At 34.3% G+C, this 19,847-nt stretch overlaps 1 protein-coding gene across 6 annotated transcripts in view; it reads right to left on the bottom strand.

Annotated features, from left to right (window-relative positions):
• The window catches only part of Kcnt2 (potassium sodium-activated channel subfamily T member 2), a 361,454-nt gene extending 341,840 nt beyond the window's left edge, over positions 1-19,614 (bottom strand). For 4 of the 6 annotated variants that reach the window (XM_048809800.1, XM_048809801.1, XM_048809804.1 and 1 more), the window contains exon 1: positions 19,012-19,614. In XM_048809800.1, the coding sequence (XP_048665757.1) occupies positions 19,012-19,106 (95 nt within the window). In that variant the 5' untranslated portion in view covers positions 19,107-19,614. The remainder of the gene's footprint in view (positions 1-19,011) is intronic. The other 2 variants (XM_015491668.2, XM_015491670.2) reach the window with 1 other exon arrangement.
• Between the last annotated feature and the right edge of the window lie 233 nt (positions 19,615-19,847).

Genomic DNA, 19,847 nt, shown 5'->3' with positions numbered 1-19,847 from the left:
CCACTACTGAGAGAACTAACATCCCATCACCTTGTAAGACATGAGTTTTCAGGAACAGAAGAGGCAAGCTTTTAAGACTACTAAAATTAAAATTAAAGGGAAAATGTTTAAGAAACCTAAATGGCACTAAATTTCTTTCACTAAATTTTACCATTATAACAGTTTTCTTCATACATACCTCTCTTGAACTGTTATGTTGATAAAATGTGTCTACATTAAACACGAACTGGAGTATTTTAAAAAGAACTCATATGTGAACACTACTCTATTGCCTATAAATAATGAGAGAAAAAAATTTTGGACTTGGAGATGAACAATTCACACAATGACCACATAACGTGGTTCAAATGAACTCTGAATTTATGAAAAAAAAATAGTAATAAACTTTGGCTATCAAAATTCTACTTATCTCAGGGCAACTTAATGAAATATAAGAACTATTCTAAATGTGGAAAAGTTGCAATAAAATTTTAACAAGAACTAGACTTCATAAAATTAAAACCTGTTTTCAAAAATAATTCTCCAAATTACATTCGCCAAAAAGTCAAATGACCTATTGATGACACATCTAATGGCTGACAAGGTATTCTAAAATTTCCAATATACTATAAATAACAAAATGGCAACGAATATTTATTAAGCAGAAATTTTTATCCGTACTTAGCTAAGGACTTTTCATGAGCTACTTTTTATCTCACAAAGGCAATAAGATTGGCATCCACGTTTTGCAGATGAGGGCACTTTTAAATAATTGCACAAGATGCTGAAAGAGGGACATAAGTTCAGTAAGAGTTGGTTAAAGGTTTACGTCCTCAGAAGCTCTACTGTACTAACATTTAAAAAGTGTTTGACCTTTCCCTTTTAATTACTTAATTGCATACCATAATGCCACAACTCGCCAACTTTCATCATTTATTAACATTCTGTATCATTATTTAGAGGGCTAAGCTTCATGTTTTAATTTCAGACTCCTAATTTAGCTGAATGCTTATGTGATTTAGCTCTACAGGTTTTAATTATAATAATTTATAGAAACCTGTTTATATAAGTACTTAATATAGAAATTTCTTACTTTATATTTAAATTTCAATCTTCTATTTTAACAAAAGGAAGTGCCATGAATAACCCATAGTGTATGTAACCCCAACTCTTTGATACTTATTTTTAGAATTAAATGAACCATCTATTTAATTTACATTGTAATGGCCTGGGTAGATATAACATGATGGAAAATAAAATAAAATAAAGGTCCACTACAAAATTAAGACAGCTCAAATTACCCTGCTTTAACACACTGACATGGTCCACTGCTTCCAAATATCTAATTCACTCCAGAGAAAAATGGATTCATCTTTTCAAAAACAGTAAAGCTCTCTGGTTCAATGCCTGCATTCCTCTTGCCTTGATATGATAGTATGGAAAAAGTATATCATCATAATCATCATAATCAATACTTTAAAAGCCTCTCCTGTCAGTTGAGGCAGGGTGAGAGGCACATTTTCTTATTACTAATCTAAACTGCCATTTCAAGGCAAGGTGGCTTTTGAATATTCCAAATATTCAGTTCAACCCTTGTAGAATATTTGAATACAGTATTTGCAGTATTTGATTTGTAGAATTTGATTGAAAGGTGGTATACTGTAGTATTTGAAGGTGGATTAAATAGCCACACGTGTGCGCGCGTGTGCACACATACACACACACACACACACACACACACACAGAAAAACAGGGCAACAAACATATAAAGCAAAAGCTGTTGCCCTACTGTCCCAGGGGAACAGACCACCAATATGATAAATTACTTGGAAAAATTAAAACATGGATATTATTTCTTTACATCATTAGCTTTTCTGAGGGGACAATGTTCATGTGATGTTTATTTTTCTTACTAGCACAAAACAAAACAGATTTTATTAACAAAATAAAATCACTGTCTTATCGAAAGTATTTTGTTGAGATTTTTTAAAGCATTTAGTTTTTTGAAAGTTGAATTTAAAAGCAGTTACTTTATCAATTTCCTTGTTTTATTTCTTGTTGGTTTTAGTTTTGCCAATAGTACAAATACACAGTGATATAATAATACAAATGGAAAAATAAAAGAAGTAACATAGTGCTCTCCACTCTACCATTATGTAAGCACATTTCACAATGTTCTAGAAGCTGTATAGTTATGGGAACCAATTAATTTCTATCAAATAATAATACATGAAACAACTATTGTGCACAGAAACAGTATTTCTGAAGTACAATAAAAACTATGCATTAAAAATGTTTATACTCATATTCTTGCTCATTAACAAGGTAATTTTACATTTAGGAATTTATTTTAGAAAAATCTCCAAGACCCCAAAGATGCCTATAACTAATTAGAGGTTAAAAAAAAAGAAAAATATCAACATAAAAACAAATGTCTAGCAACAACAATAAAAACTCATTAAACAATATGACACATGCATATTATGGAATATTACACTACCAAAAATAATCTTTCAGGGAACTACTTAGAAACACATTTCACTAAACTCTTAACAGATTTAAATATGTCTACTTAACAACATGTTAAGTAAAAATGGCAGTCGACAAACCTGTATCGTCTAGGGGATATCTCCAACTGTGTAAACATAATCCTTCCAGCCACTAAGTATAAAAAATATACATACATATATGCATGTGCAAGCAAAGTATTTTACATACTTTTCTTTTAAAGGTTTTGCACATTAAAATGTACCAAGTATATTTTTAAAAAGTGTTCTCAAAAAAAGTGTAGCATAGGGCTGGGCACATACCTCAGTGGTAAAGAGCTTGCCTGGCACATTGTGAGGCCCTGGGTTTAATCCCCCCACATACACACACACACACACACACACGCACGCACACGCACACATACACATACACACACACATACACACACACAAATGTAACATAGTATTTACAGTCTAGAAATATTACAATTAAAGTTAAAATTTTTTTTAATTAAAAGTTAAAATTGTTTGCTTTATCAGCAAATTTTCTAGTAAGTTTACACAATATTTTCTTCATTCTTCTCTTCTGAAACTTGACCTTTGGTGGGTCCATCCAGCCAAAAACCAACTCCATTATTATTAGTCAAAGAACGTGTTCTCTTTTTTATAAAGGCATACATAATGAATATGTGCATTTTTGATACATCATGTTCATTAACACTATATTTGGGTACTTGCACATTCCTGATGTTCTTGAGTCAGGGTAGGTATTCCAAAAACAAAATCCAGACTGTTCCTTTTATTTACCTTGCCAGCTATTGAATATGCAGTCCATCAAACTCAACCCATTTCATTAACAGAGCTCTTTAATTTGGGCATACAGATTTCTGTCAATTTGTCCTAGGTATTACCTAGAATGTGCCTCTACAAAACCTTACTAAAGCTGTCTTTTGAAAGTAAAATGACTCCGGTTTTCCTCTCAATTTCTTCACTTAAATAAAAGAAACCAATTTTCTAGCCATTATTGTTTTAAAAATAGTGTGGCCTTCTAGACATTTAGAAAATGGAAAAGTGGTTATTGAAAGGAATACAGCCAAGTGTACTACTAGGAGCCAATCTTACATTCTCCCACACGTCTGACTGGTTATGGCTCTTCTTCCTTTTAAATATGCCAAACAGGCAAAAATATAAAAAGAAAGGAAGAAAACAACTATATACAAACTTCTTGTCTCCCATAAGTGATTAACAGATGCCTGCTACTCACAGACAATATCATACTTATATTAATCAGGAGGAGACATTTTAACTGTTGGAATGACCTGTTCTAAGAAAGAGGAACTAGTACCAAGGTTACCACCTGGCCCAGGTGTCAGATGACAGCCCCAGAGCCACCCCCTTGCTGTCCAGAGCTCTCTGCCTTCCCCCTACTCTGCTGGCAGAACTCTCTCTCAATCTCTTCTTCACCATTCTAGATAATTTAGGATGTGCTCTACCAGGTGAAAAAAATACCTATTCAGCAAGGGGCTGGATGATGTGGGCTTCATAACTTACCATTCAAGTGGTTGCTCTACTTTTTTAAATTTTAGGCAAAATAAAGTTCTTGCTCCTAAATTGAGATTCTGAGGTTACTTGGCAGTAATGAAGAGTTCACGCAGCACAGCTTATAGGCATATATTCTTCTATTATACACTACCCCAGCACCCAAAATACCCACACCTTCTCAATATCTATAGGAGTAAATGATGTTTTTATGTTTTATTAGTGCATTATAGTTATATATATGGAATATAATTTATTCCACCTTAGTTCCCAGTACTCTCTCTTTCCATCCCTTCCTCCCTCCCCCTATACCCCTTCTTTTATTCTACTGGTCTTCCTTCCATTTATTTATAGTTTTTATTTAATACTTTATAGATGTACATAAAGGTGAAATTTACTGTAGTCTATTTATAAATGTACATAGGGCAATTTGGTCAATTTCATTCTACTATACCTCCCTTTTCCAACACTCCCCATCCCTTTCCTCTGCTCCTCTGCTCTCCCCCTTATTTTCATGGGATTCTACACACACACACACACACACACACACACACCATCCCTCCCCATTTTGGTCTGGTTTCTGCATCAGAAAGAAAACATCCAACCCTTAACTTCCTCAGTCCAGCTTATTTCCCTTAGCATAATGTTCTCCACTGCCTTCCATTTACCAGCAAATGCCATAATTTCATTTTTCTTTATGACTCAGTAAAACTCTATTGTGTATATATACCACATTTTTTTAATTCATTCATTTGTTGACCAGCACCTGGGCTGGTTCCATTATTTGACTATTGTGAGTTGCACTGCCATAAGCATCAGTGTGCCTGTTTCACTATAGCACTATAGTATACTGATTTTAGGCTTTTTTCTTTCCCTCTCTCTCTTTTTTTTTTTTTTGGATAAATACCAAGGAGTTGGCTAGGTGGGTCATATGGTGGCTGTTAATAATCTTTTAAGGCATCTCCATACTGCTTTCCAGAGTGCATACCAATTTACAGTCCCACCAACAGTGTATAAGTATACCTTTCTCCCCACATCCTCACCAGTGTTTATTATTATTTGTATTATTGATGTTTGCCCTTCTAACTGGCGTGAGATGAAATCTCAAGCTAGTTTTGATTTGCGTTTTCCTGATTGGTAGGGATGTTGAACAGTTTTTCATATATTTGTTGGCCATTCATAATTCCTCTTCTGAGAAGTATCTCTTTTGTTCTTTTGCCCATTTATTAGTGGGGCTATTTGTGTGTGTGTGAGTGTTAAGTTTTTTGAGATCTTTATGTTTTCAGGATATTAATACCTTGTCATAGGAGCAGCTAGCAAGGATTTCCCATTCTGATGATTTTGTTCTAAAAAGCTTTTTTCAGAAGACTGAATCATATCGCAGGGACAATGTGGAGTGACTTACAATTTTCCAAAAGACTTGGTACAAGTTGGTGCAGTGTTTATTACGTTATAATTGCCACAAGGGAATATCAAAATATTCACATTTTGGACCATTCTCTTTGTCAAGAAAGGAATAGGAATCCCGGCAAAATTATAATTTCCTCTGATTATTTCCCAGGAGTGAAAGAAAACAATAAAATGATTAAAGATGTATGCTTTTACTAAGAATTATGATTTCTGAACCTCATGAGACCATTATTCCATCCCTACCATCCCTCCCTACCCACTTAGCAAAACACACACACACACACACACACACACACACACACACTTTTCCATAAATAAATCTGATTCACACTCTTTAAGATGGTAAAATTCTTCAGAGGAGGTTGAGTCTACCTCTTCTCCCAGGACAATAATGTAACTATTCTAAGCTACTCATAGTGGTCTCACTGTTTTTACCATGGTTTGGTTTGGCATAGCCTGGGAATCTAAGAGAATTATAGCACACTAAAATCAATCTGTTGGTATGCTTCTGGCAAGGCAGTTCTCACATTTAAGAGAGGAATTACTCAAGGATAATTCTCTTCTCTGTCTCTGGACTCTATCATTGTATGGAGTACCTGAACATCAGAGTAGCCATTTAGGAGTAAGGGGAACAAGAGCCAGAAACAACATATATCAAAGGATGCTGAGGAAAAAATTAAAGAAACTAGGACTCTGAGGTCAACCCTGAGTTTCAGAATCCTTGTTTTGTTGAGTGTATTAATTATTAAGGATATCTTAGCTGGCTTTTCTATGATTATCCAGTGAAAGAATCAATAGAGATTTTCTCTTATTTGTATATAGTATTTAATTACTTTGTAGTGGAATTTTCTTCCTATAAAGTATACATGGATTGATCACTTTCTCAGTCATATTTTGAAGAACACAAAGACAATAAATTTAAAGGAGTTTAAATCCAATATTTAACTTTTATAAATTATATAAATTATGTACACATAATCACACAATTGTTCTTCTTGTTAACTCTAATTCGTTCATACTTTTTATTTTTATATAGCATGCTATATAATAATTACCTTATTTGCTTTTCTGTACTAAGTGGAAGTTAGGGATATCTTATTTTCAGAGGCATCAGAATAGATAACCCATGGTCCTGCTTTAACTATTGCTTGTTTGACTGAATTAAGTTTGGTCAATAATGAAAATGAGTATGCTAACTAGAACTTTTCTTGGGTGTTTTGGAAGGTGTATCAATTACATGCTAGAAAGCTCATCCTCTGAAATTTATAATCGAAATGAATGATACCAAACTGCACTAAAAAACACAACAAACAACACTAATACAGTTGCTCCTTTTGTTAAATTTCCTCTCATCTTACAGCACCAATAATGTTTTTCCCAATCCATTCTCAAGTCTGAACAAACCTCCAAAAGTTTATGTATGGGTTTTTTTTCTTTGTCATTTTCACTCTCAATGCCCTACATTTTTTAGCTCATTGAAGTAGCTAAATTAATGAATCTCCCTACTTTTTGTCTTCCAAACCATTCCACAATCTTCTGAAATAGTAATTCCTCTAAAGCAATAACTTCAATCACATCATTTCCTTATTCAAAACATTTTAACAATCATGCTATAAAAGAAAAAAAAATTTACACTCTTTCACTTTTCAGTATAAATTCTCCTAAAGTCTGCCCCCAACCTACCAATAAGATGTGGTACCAATCTTCATATATATTGTTGTTTCAAATTGGGTCTATTTTCTGAATTTTGTTATAGAAAAGATCTGGAAGATTCACCCATTGTGACTTTGGGCTGGCCTTTACAATTATATATAATATATGAATTGCAAAAAATAAAATTTAATTTCTCTACAGGATTCTCTGTCCATGCAGATTTTTTCCATTATTTTCATATTAATTCCCTTGTGCCACATTCTAGTTTACATAATAGGTATTCTATGTGTCTTATCTCTGCCACACTATATACTCTCAATAGTGGTGAGATCATAGCCTTCAAGTACCTCTCATACATTACTCCCACTTCCTATAATAGCAGAATTAAGTTCATTTTGAGAAGGGTATGGTGGTGCATGCCTAAATCCCAGCGACTCAGGTGGCTGAGCAGAAGAATCCCAAATTCAAGGCACGCCTCAGCAATTTAGCAAGGCCCTAAGCAACTTATCAAGACCCCATCTCAAAATTAAAAATTAAAAAAAAAGGGTTTGGGGAAGTTCCTTAGTGGTAAAGTGCCCCTGGTTCAATCCCCAGAAGCCCCCCCTCCAAAAAAAATGAAATTAATTTTGAACATAATTTGGGATACACAAAGAACTTCCTTCCTAAAAGGAAATACTCTTGGAATACTTTGTAAGCGGAATAGAATCTGCAAGTCAGAGACGACTGTAATAAGCATTTTAGTTAGTCCTCTTTGGGGACATACATTTAATTATATATTTCTTTGAATAATTAGAGTTTCTGTTTCTCCTACATTTCATGTCATAGTAAGGCTGCAAGGGTAAAAAGAGTATTTACAAGCTTCTTTATGGTACTGAAAAGGAGAACAGAGTTAATCTAAAGTGGGCATTCCATGGGTTGTGGCTCAAGTGGTAGAGCGCTCGCCTAGAACATGTGAGGCACTGAGTTCAATCCTCAGCACCACGTAAAAATAAAATAAAGATATTGTGTCCACCTAAAACTAAAAATATATATATATAAAAAAGAAAAATAGGAATATATATGTTCTAAAATAATGTGCCTTCTATTCAGTCTTGGGACTTGCTTAGATAACTGTTATGGGTACACTTCACATATTTTCTATTCAAGAAATCAATTTTTTATTTATGTTCACAATAAAAAACTAAATAGATCCTAAACTATTTGAAGCACTGTGCTTCAATAAGGAAAAATTAAAAAAAAAAATGTTTACAGGATTTAAGATAAAGAAGAAAAAATTCCATTTTGTTCACCCAAGTAAATATTACTACCACTACCTATCTTTGTGTGAGATGGAGGTGATCATTTACAACACCTCCACAAGTCCTGTGGACAATGGCACTGCTGGCTGTCAGAAGCAGATTGATGGTTTTCACTGAGCAGCTCCCCATGTAAATTTCAGAATTCACTTTAACAGTTATTTGAACTGTCACAGTATGAATTATGGACTGAAGCACATTCTGCTTTGCTATTTCCAAAGGAAAGCTCGTCGTGAATATTAAACTAGGTGTGGGAAAGACATTTTCAAATCAAATGACTTAAAATACAATACCTCAGTTTAAAATGAGCATTAAAAAACTATTTTGTTTCCACAGAGGGAAAAAAATTCCTTGAATTCAAATGACCTCTTATTTTTATTATAATACTCTATATATGTGGGTACACATACATATTCATAGCTGTGACTTTTTTTATTTTGGCAATATCTTGCTTATATTATAGATTTAAAATTCTTGGATCCTTTGTATAAACTACTTATGTTAAATAATGTAGGAAGACTCAAAATGAATAGAAGATAAAACTTTTTCCCTAGAAAGTTTTATGTTATACCTGCAAAAACATGAGCCTAACTATATAACAACACAACGACACATTGAGTATACTGAATTACTCTGAATATAGATTGAATATTGATTTCAAATATCTCATTATTAACTCTGTAAGCAGTTTAGAGTCTCATCACACAGTAGGGGATAACAGGGATGTGAAGAGGTACAGGACAGCCTTGGATAATGGCATGATGAAAACAAAGGCACCCGTATGCACATCAGCATAGAAGATGAGAGAATAGTTCTGGGAATAACTACAGCCATTAAATTTCAAAAAGCATTTTCAGAAGAAAAGTCAATTAATGAATTGAATGTACAACTGAGTAGTTTAAGTTTCATATAATAAGGATTAGTGGCATAGCACAGCCTTTAAAACATAAATATTCTAGGGCAAAATTATGTTTAAGAAGATTATAATGAAAACCTACAGGTTGAACCAAGTCATGAGCTGGGCGTTGAAGATTATTAGACATAGAGTGCACAAAACAGACTTGGAATAATGAGATACACTGGCAAGTTGGAAACTAATTTTAATAAAAAAATATGAAACACTATCAGGAAAGAAAAGGTGAAGCTCAATAACTAAAGCAAGCTGAAAAGTAACATAAAACTAAAGTTTTGAAATGGAAATTTGGGATGATTATTGTGATGCTGAGCAGTTTTGGATAAATTGTAAAGATGTTCTAGTTTGAGGTCATTTATAAAGCAAATGAGCAACCCAAAAGGTGGTTATAGTAATTATGCAATTGATATAAAGAAATAGATATGAAGATAAAGATATAGATGTGTGTATATATACACATAAATATATGTGTGTATATCACATGTGTATATAGGTATATGGGATAAATAAATAACTAAATTCATGGTAATTAACAAGTCTCAGTAGAATATGTAATTGTATGACACTTACTTTGAGGGTTTTTGAAAAAAGAACATAAATTAATTATGCCAAACTATGTAAAGAACTGAAAATCACCACAATTTGAACTTGTGTTTTGATTGAATCCTAATAGGTCCTCCATAGAAGGATGACCATCCTAATCTCAACTATATTTCTACTTCAGGTTTTCAACAAAGACTATAATTACAACCTCTTTATATTCTTAAATATTAATCAAATTCATATGTATTTAAAAATACTTAGGGAAGATTACATGAAAGATTTATAATCTATCAGGAACCTCACATGTTCCCTGTTTTCTTCTATAAGATATTTTGTCCTACAAGATACATCAGAAATGCATTTATTTGTGGTCCTGTAGATTTATTAAAGTAGATAATTCTTTCTAGTTACACCAACACCTGGCAGGAAGAATGTTGTAAAATCCTTATAAAACTTGCTATTCTTTTATGATAGAAGAGTAGGTAAGGATATTGTACACTAACCAAAGATCCACAGGAACAATTCCTTTACATTTGAACATCAGGAAAAACTGTATTTCACCTGAAATATCAGTTTGTCTCTCATCCTATGAGACTAATCATGTCTTCTTTCTTGCTCTAACTTTGTGACCCACCTCTAGCAACCATATAGGAACTCATGGAATTGGCTCTACAGCTGACTTAACTTTTCCCCATGCTATCTTTGTGTTCTGCTGTGTTTTCTGTTTATTTTATGCTATACTGCACATATTTCTGTGAACCGCTGCAAATCTTTGAAAAAGATGAAGCACACAAACAGACTGGCCTAAGTGTTAAGCCTTATTAAATCAAGTAATTTTGCATTATCACTACTAAACTTCATAACATCCCTGCAAGTGAATTTTTACTATCACCAATGTACTGGTTCAGAAAAATGAATTGCTCTTAGGTAAAAATATTTTAGGGAGTAGACAAATATTTTAGGGAACTCCAAAGTCCTGATGCAAAGAACTGAATGAACTCAGTTGGCAAGAGAGAGAAAACTGTTGTGGATTAACTAAAGTAGCAAAGAAATGACCCTAGCCAAAGTTCCCAAAACAAGAGGATTTTTAAAAATATATATATTTTTTTAGTTGTAAATGGATACAATACCTTTATTTTATTTATTTTCATGTGGTGCTGAGCATCAGACCTAGTGCCTCACACATGCAAGGCAAGTGCTGAACCACTGAGCCACCATCCCAGCCCACAAAACAAAAGTTTTTGTAGGTCAATTATATGATCTTACATAATGTTTCTGTGATTCATTTGTGCTCGGATCTCACTTATTTTTCACCTATTTTTTTCACATTAGCCATTCTATTATTTTTATTTTATTCCTCAGATACCAGTTATGATAAGTCTATTTCAAATTAATAAATAAATATGCAATCTCTGCCTTGATTGTTTTGCCAATTTTCTACTTCAATCCATTATTTTAGACTCAATAAACACCATGCTACACTTATGGAGAAAAAGTTTCCTTCTAAAAAATATTGCTGACTTCAAAAATTATGTAACTTTCATTTTTAAACTAGCCATTGTTACACTGGCCTAGAAAATGAAAAATTTTGTGATTTTTATGTCCTGATAAGTCTTTATATTTGTTGTATTTTGTTTATTCTGTTATTTCAAGAGCATTAAATGATATTAATATATGTTACAGACATAGTTGGTAAGCATATTAGATTCTGATTCTACCTCTTATGGGTAATATGTTGGAACAGTTATATACTTCTATACCTTGAGTGATTCATCTGTAAAGTGGAAAAAAAATATAGAATTCCTCCAAGTTGGTGAACATTAATAATATATGTAACATACCTAGAACAACATTTGTCACATACAAGCTCTTTGTAACACTCACCATCTAATAATAAATACTAGATTCAAAACTACCATCTATTTTCACTGTATCTTCTGAATTTTCAGTGGATATAGATGAAATACACATGAAATCATTTGTTGGGAGATAGGTAAGGTATACAAACAAATCACTGAAAATTTCCATTTACCCTTTGCCAATGTAATAACCACATGGTGTGGCCCGTGACCAAAGCCATTACCGTCACTCCTTAATGAAACCTGGGCAGCTTGCTGATCACCCTGTCTGATTCCTAGGGGATTGAGTAGTATTTCAATTTTGACAAACCTGAGACAGCAGGCTGTCCATTGTTAAACCACACATCTGGCTCCTGTTGTTAATAACTGCTTGTTTGCAATATGTGGACAATCTACAAGTTTTCCCACAGGGAGTTAAATGAGGTTGAAATGTGTTAATCCACTTTTATCCCTATTCACACACTGATTTACAAGATGGGTTAAGTGTGCCTCTGTAATAACAATTCATCATTATGATTCTGTGTAAGTCTAATACAAGAAAGCCAAGAACAAGCAGTCCTTTATTTCTTGGATTCACTGTGGTTTTTGGCTTTGTATGCAAAGTCCATTTCTTACACATATTTACATACTGTGAAAATTGGAAGTAATACAAGTCTGAGTTCAAGGAATGCATACACAGAGGGAAATGATTCTCAGTTTTTAAAGCAGTGGCATAATTGCAAATGCTGAAATCACTGAAGTGCTGCTTGGCAGAGAGGTCAAGCTAAGACTGTAAAGAGGAAAGGGGTCAAGAGATGGAAGTCTGCTGCCAGCCACTGTCCCTTACAGATAAGTCAAGCTTGACAGTTGGGTTTCTGTTCCTGTTTCCTTCCCTGCTTCTCTTTGTCCAAAAAAAAAAAAAAAAAAAAAAAAAAATGAAGATAAATATCATCAGTGCAAAATTCNTATATATATATATATATATATATATATATATATATAGATAGATAGATATAGATATATAGATAGATATAGATATATAGATAGATATAGATATATATATATATATCTCCATATCCATAATCCCATATGCAATCAAGAAATGTCAAAAGTGAAATGAATTGTCTTGCTGGATCATTATCTTTGGTTTTGATTACTTTTGCAGAGAAAAATTTAATTATTTAGGAAAAGTCTCAGTTTTTAAAAAATCTTGATGAAGAATATTAAATATTACTTAGAAAAGGCCAGACAGACTAGGCCTATAATCCCAGCTTCTCAGAAGGCTGAGGCAGGAGGATAGCAAATCCAATGTCAGCCTCAGAAACTTAGTGAGGTCCTGCTTCAGAAAATAAAAAGGGCCTGCAGTGCAGCTCAGTGGTAGAACACCCCTGGGCTCCATCCTCAGTGGGGGTGGGGGGATTGGAGGGCGGGGATGACACCCAGACTGATGTAATCTCATACAGTAAGTACATAAAGCAACTGGTTAAATTTCACTGTATAAAACTCTTTTTTTACTTCCAAAGATAGATTAGACAAGCCTGGTGCCTAAGTAAGATGGCATTAGCAACACATAAATACACTAATAAAAAACAGATGGACCATCAATGACAAAATGATTTATGAATTTCTAAAACAGTTTAAATAATAGGAACATGAATTGTTACAGTCCACAGAAATATTCAGTGCTAACGTCAGCAAAGAAATAAAATCATGATCTAGTTTCTGGTATATGTTAATACATATATTGTTTAATTTTTATTTTATTTCAAAAATGAAGAGCACTTAGCTAAGAGTATGTAGCCTTCATTTGTATATTTTTTATATTTTCTTTTAAATCTATTTCTGCAAAAGTTAATGTTAAGAAGTTTATATTAATAACAGAGAAGGAAAAAAAGTATTTTAAAATTTTGGTAGAATTAAGTTAGTGAAATAATTTCCTTGGCTATCACTATGTTTTGCATCCATCCTCAACACCCATTTGAAGCTGCAGGTGACTACTTAGTGGAAAGTATTGTTAGAAATCTCAAGTAGAAATTTATATTATTGCATTCTAAACTCCCCAGTCCAAGTCTTATTACATGTAGACGTATTTTCAGAGTTGAAAGTGCAAGATTCTCAGGTATTACTAATACATATCTAAATGCAGAAAGTGGGTATGTGAGAGTGGTTAAATGGACTCAAACTTTTAAAATAAATTCTAAGTAACTTGAAAACCCACATTTCAATGTTTTTATGAGTTGATCAAAGGCAAAGGATCCTGTTTTTATATAATATATGAATTCAAATTTTGGTAACTACTGAAAAACAGTAATCATCATTATATTTTTCTCTGAATTTTTTGAATTACATTGTATATATTTAAAGGGTCTTTGGCACCAATGTCTACCTCAGTTGCTAATTTTTATTGCTTTATTCACAAAAATTGATCTTAGTATAACTGACAGTGTTAAATGCACACAATTATCTAGATTATTTTTAGAAAAATAAATGTTAAATCATTTTTACAGATATTGCATATGTGTGGGTAATTCCATTATACAACTAAATAGTAAAAAGGAAAAAAAGTTTATTCATTTAATGGCACTCAAAATATCTTAAAAGCATATTTATTGACCTGAACTTGCAAACTTAGAAAAAATACTCCATGATAAATGGCTACTCCGCAAAACAAAATATAATTTATTTTGGGAGATAAAATTTGTCCCATATGCCAATGGAAAACCCCTTCCCTTAATTTTACTGCATACGGTAATATAATTTGCAACCTATAATAAGTAAAATTGCACATACTCCAAAAGCTATTCAAATATTTTCTCTATTTTACAATACCTCTTAAGTTGTTAATTGACTTGTACTCTTTGTTCAAATCCTTTTATGGTTTAATCCTAGGGGACTTACTTGCATTACTTTTAAACGCTCCTATAAAACCTGAAGAGATATACTTAAAATTACTGAAGTTGAAACCATTGACCTGACTTTCAAAAATGAGAATGGTCTTAATTAAATAAATGGCGTACTCTTTTAAAACTACAGGTGAGAATGATCCATTGACCGTAATTGGAATTGTGAAAGTTTATTCACATGAAGTGCAATGTGTTCTAAACTTTAAAATTACTAAGCAATGGTGAAAGAGGAGAAGGGTTTGTATTAACTGTCTGAAGGTGTTTAAAAACCTGACACTTATCTATCTTTAACTGCACAAGAATACTCCAAATCTCTGTTATTTTATAAATCGTACAAATAACAAAACAAAAATACAATAGATTTTAATACTACAATAAGTCTACATATCACAGAATGTCTTCCATATGAAATCAGCTAGATTATCTCTACTCATATGTCAACCATAAGATAAGAATGAAAACTAAATATCATATTCAAAATAAATTGAATATCTTGAGCCATTGCTCATGTGATGACTTTGGCTACTTTATTTTCAAGCAAATGCTGAATATACTATCTACAAATAATCAAGGATTTTCTTGACAGTCTTAAAAGAGAAATTGTACAAGGACATCATCATAACATAAACAACTCTGCCATTGTTGTGGGGAAAATTCACCTCTAATTACATCGAAGGCCACCTCCTTATCTAGAAGCACTGTTTCATATTTCTGCATTTTTTCCCAAACCTAACTTAATGAGGCACTGAGATGCAGCAAGCATTCAAGTATTACCGAATGGATGGCCATTAAAGACATTTAAAGCATTGTAATAGATTTTTGTTTTTAACTCAGGAGGCCAAAGAAATCAACGTGCATCATATGTACATTTGATATAGCAGACATCCCCAAGGCATAAGTAATTCATCGTTTAGCAGCCCTCAAACTTACTTCATGGCATCCTAGAACTAATGCTATCCACGTCCTAAATTCTCTGCACTGCTGTGTCTAACTCAGTTTCCTTCTACTCAGATATCAGAATGCAACTAAAGTAGAGGTAGTTATATAAGGATAGCACTGAGATAATGCGTCTGTATCCATTAAATATATTAAATATCCTTTACATATCTGTTACACATACTATATCTATGTGTGTATATGTGTGTTTTATACATTTATTACATATAGGTGTTGGAGGATATGTTTACCTACCAAAAGGTAACACAATATAAATTTAGGAGACCTATCTATCCAAGGTTGTTTCAAAGAAAGTCTATGGTGTGGAATATACACTTTCTGTATCCTAAAAGGCTCATCAATATTTTCTCTTTCACAACACCTTTCCATTCATCTATCATATGCCTCACTTATTTTCACATCAATCAATCATATTCTACTAAAGTTTAGCTTAAATTTCAAAAAACAAGTATCAAGTAGAAAGTGTCTGTCTTCTCACAGTGGAACTCAATTCCCCCATCCTTTGTAGTATACAACTCTAAATGAAGAAGACAGACCCCTTGATTCAGATTCCCCCAGAAGTGGAACTTCAGCTAAGACTGAAGAATAAGAAGTTTATTTAGGCATTGACTCCAGAAAGTAATAGTAGGGCAAAGGAATGTTCCAAACCAGCAAACTCGCAGTATTAAGCCAGTTATCAATGTGAAAACCTGGAGCTTAGTCCTCTTGGACACCAGGTAGAACAGGCTTCAGAATGATCTCAATCAAGGAGCAAGGCACCTGAGGTATTTAATAAACAATTCCCTACTTACTCAGGGGCACTTTGGCTTGCTCTCCACTATGTAGGTGTAGTATGCTTCTGAAGTTAGCAGGGGAGAGAGAACCTCAGAAACAAAGCATTCATAGAAAGTAGCATAAGGAACAAGAGCAGAGCACTTAAAGAATTAGTTGGTGGAAGCTGTCTACCTACTCATATCTAAAAGTCTTCCGTGTTCAACTCTGTAGGAAATCCATCCAAGATGATAACTGAGTAGAATAAGATTGCTACTCAGATTTAATTGCAAAGAGGAATATTTCACCTTATTAAAGATAAAAGAGATGGCTTTACCTACTGCAAATTAGTTTAGGATCCTGGAAGAAAAAAAATCCAAACTACAAATCGGAACAAATCAGAAGTGAAGAAGGGAACCAATATTTAACGAATCATGCTAGGTGCTATAATATTATTGACACAAATTCAATGAGTTAAGGGGAAAAACTGAAAAGTTTCCTTTTTTCTTGAGTTTCTTGAGAAATTTGAGTCACAAAGAATTGAGCGCAAGTCATATTTATCCTAAGATATATGAACCAAGAAAAATAGTTAACTTCCCAGAATCTCAGTTTCCTTTTCTGTAAAATACCTAAAATTCAGGGATTATCTGATGATTGACTGAGATAATATACAGCACAGTAAAGCACTTGGCAGTCTTAGTACCAACTATTAGTCCTGTGCCTCTCCTTCTTCCTTCTTGTCACAATTTTATGAGATAGATATTTATGAGGCATATATTCCCACTACAAAAATAAAATCACTGCCTCTCATAATGGCTAAATTAGTTTCTCAAGACTACTCAGTAAGATTGAAATCTGGGGCTATCTGAGTCTAAGGATCTTGCCTTCAAAGATTAACAATAAAGATTTAGTTTGGAACCCAACTGGCAGTATTAATTTTTATAAAACCACAAAATCAGTTACATCTTTTCAAATGGTCAAACATTTTAAAATGTTTAATATTTAATTATGTAGTAAATGTGGCTTAATTTTTAAGTTAAAAGTTGGGCTAGCATAAGTTCTATTACAGTAGAAATTTTAAATGACTGTGCAAAACTTTTCAATATATCAGTGATTTCTTTAGGTCCTATTTAAACAAAAGACTTAACTACTGACATTATCTGCAACATCCTTAAAAAAAAAAAAAAAAAGGGCAAACACATGAATAATTAACATCTTGGAGATTACACTTAAAAAGCAAACCTTGGCCAAAGTATGCCCTTCTTGTAGTCAACCCACCTCACACTTTCTACAATGAAGATTTCCATTCTACTTGATGATCCTAAGGTATTGAAATAAATATAAATTCAATCTCAATAAACATTAATCTGCCTTTGAACAATCATTTAACTAAGCTAATACAGTTTATCTACATGTCAATTAGCGTTATAAACTTGTTTAAATATTCTTGTAATTATATGCAGTTAACCAGAATACCCTAATTCACAAGCATTCTGAGTAATACCTCAGGTTATTTCTTCATTAAATTTTTAACCAACATATACATTTTTGCCTAAAAAGAAGAGATTTAATTGAAATATTATCCTCTACAAAATATCCATTTGAAATTAGTAATATGAGATCAAGGAAGATGTTCATAACTGATGTCCAAGATAAAGTCCCCAGTTACTGGATTAGGAGTTAACATTGGAAGTCCATCAAGTAAGGAAAGGAAGAAAGGTGTGCTGCACAGTGTGACTGCAGGGGGATTCCTAATTGGACCAATAGTGGATCTTTTATTTAATTCAAACAGAACATTAACACCAAACTGAACTTCAGGAAAGCATTTCAACTGAACTCAGAGCTAAGTTAGCACACATATTATTTTAAAAACATGTGTGGCATGTGATACATGAAATGACTATTCCAGAAAATACTGAATTCAATGAAACACAGTGCTCTTTAAATAATGAGACAGAGATACCAAGAGGTATTTCATAAGTTCAACTGAACAAAGCAGCAGTGCGATTGCTAAAACACATGAGCGATATTTTCCTCATAATTATTCTAGTTGTGAAACTTTATTTTGAGACAAACTGTTTAGGTTAAAATTATACTAATCATAGAAAGGCATCATGCTATAGAGACATCATTATCAGTCACAGTTACCTATTCAAAGTAAATATTTTCTAGGTTAGTGGTTATTATATCCACCAAGTACCTGTTACGTATTTAAAACCAACTGTCTACCTAGAACTCCAAATGTTTAAACGGTATAAAATTCCTACTGACAAGTAGACACCTAGTCAAGAAAAAGCTGACAAGAAATAAGGGAATAGGTGCAGGGGATTTTAAGTTTCCAAAGTGCTTTTTGCATCAACTTGGATAAATTTTTGAGATGGATTAACCACACCTAAGAAAAACAGTGAAAATTCTCAGGCACTGATACTGCGTGCCATTTGGATGCTGGTACCTCTGATAACAGCCTTATACACACCCGAGGAAAGCACAGACAGACAAAGAATTAGCATCGAATAAATGCAATAAATACATTGCAAGAATAAGAAAGTGGAAAGGCAAAGAGTTCCTCATCTATAGCAACTGGCTCTATAGACTCAAAATGGAGAGACACGTCAGAGTCCCTTTTACTCCCTCGCCCAGTGTTCCCGTCTCCCTTTCGGCTCTCTCCATCCCCCTCTCCAGCCCTCCCATCTCCGTCTCTTTTTCAGCAGTATTTACAGAACAACACTGCACCACACCACTCACCTGTCGTCGTTTTGCCATCCTTGGTCCCCTAGCAGCAAATCCCTAAACCTGTACCTGGGAGGCAGAGGGGGCACTTCGCTCTCCAAATCAACCATTCTTCCTCAAAGAGTGGGAAACATCAAACAACAAACGGGGGAGAGGAAGGAGAAAGAAAGAAGATGTTGCGGGGGTAGAGCGAGGAGATGGGTAGAATGCTAAGGCCAAAAGAAAGAGGGATGCGAGGAGGGGAAGGGGACGGGAGGGGGAGGGGTCGCCTTAGCGCCGGAAGCCGAGGCTGGAAAGGGGGCTGGCTCCTCTCTCCCGAGGGTGTGATGGGATGATGCAAACCCAGCCCTGGAGCAAAAGTCTGGCTCCGACTAGAATCAAGGCTGCCAAGGAACCGCCCCCAGGCTTGGCACCGCCTCTGGTCCCCAGGACTGGGGGGGAGGCGGGATGCAAAAGTTACTTCTCCGGGAAAAGAAAAAAGAAAAAACGCGGGGTGCCTAGAAAGAGGGCAGAGGGGTGGAAGTTAGCGCCCTGAGAAGGTGAGGCACTTTCCTAAAGGCAGGTAAAAGAGCCTCCAGCTAGGGCATCCTCGGGGCTGCAGGTCCCCGGGGAGGGCGTGCAACCAGCACGGCCCAGGGAAGGCAGGAGGAAACCCGGTGGGGTTCTAGCCCCAGGAGCCGCCAACCCGGCTCTCCCGGCACTCGTCCCTCGGAGCTGTTGCTGGAGGCCCAGCCAATGAGCCTTCCCTTCATTAGCATAACACAGTGACGGAATGGGGGTGCCTGGGGACAACCAATGGGGGCGAGCTAATTAGCGAATTCCGGGGCTCCAGACCCTTCTCTGGGAAGCGG

This window comes from Marmota marmota, unplaced genomic scaffold (assembly GCF_001458135.2).
Source record: "Marmota marmota marmota unplaced genomic scaffold, marMar, whole genome shotgun sequence".
NCBI classification, from domain to species: Eukaryota; Metazoa; Chordata; class Mammalia; order Rodentia; family Sciuridae; genus Marmota; species Marmota marmota.
This window is presented reverse-complemented; position numbering and strand designations above follow the sequence as displayed.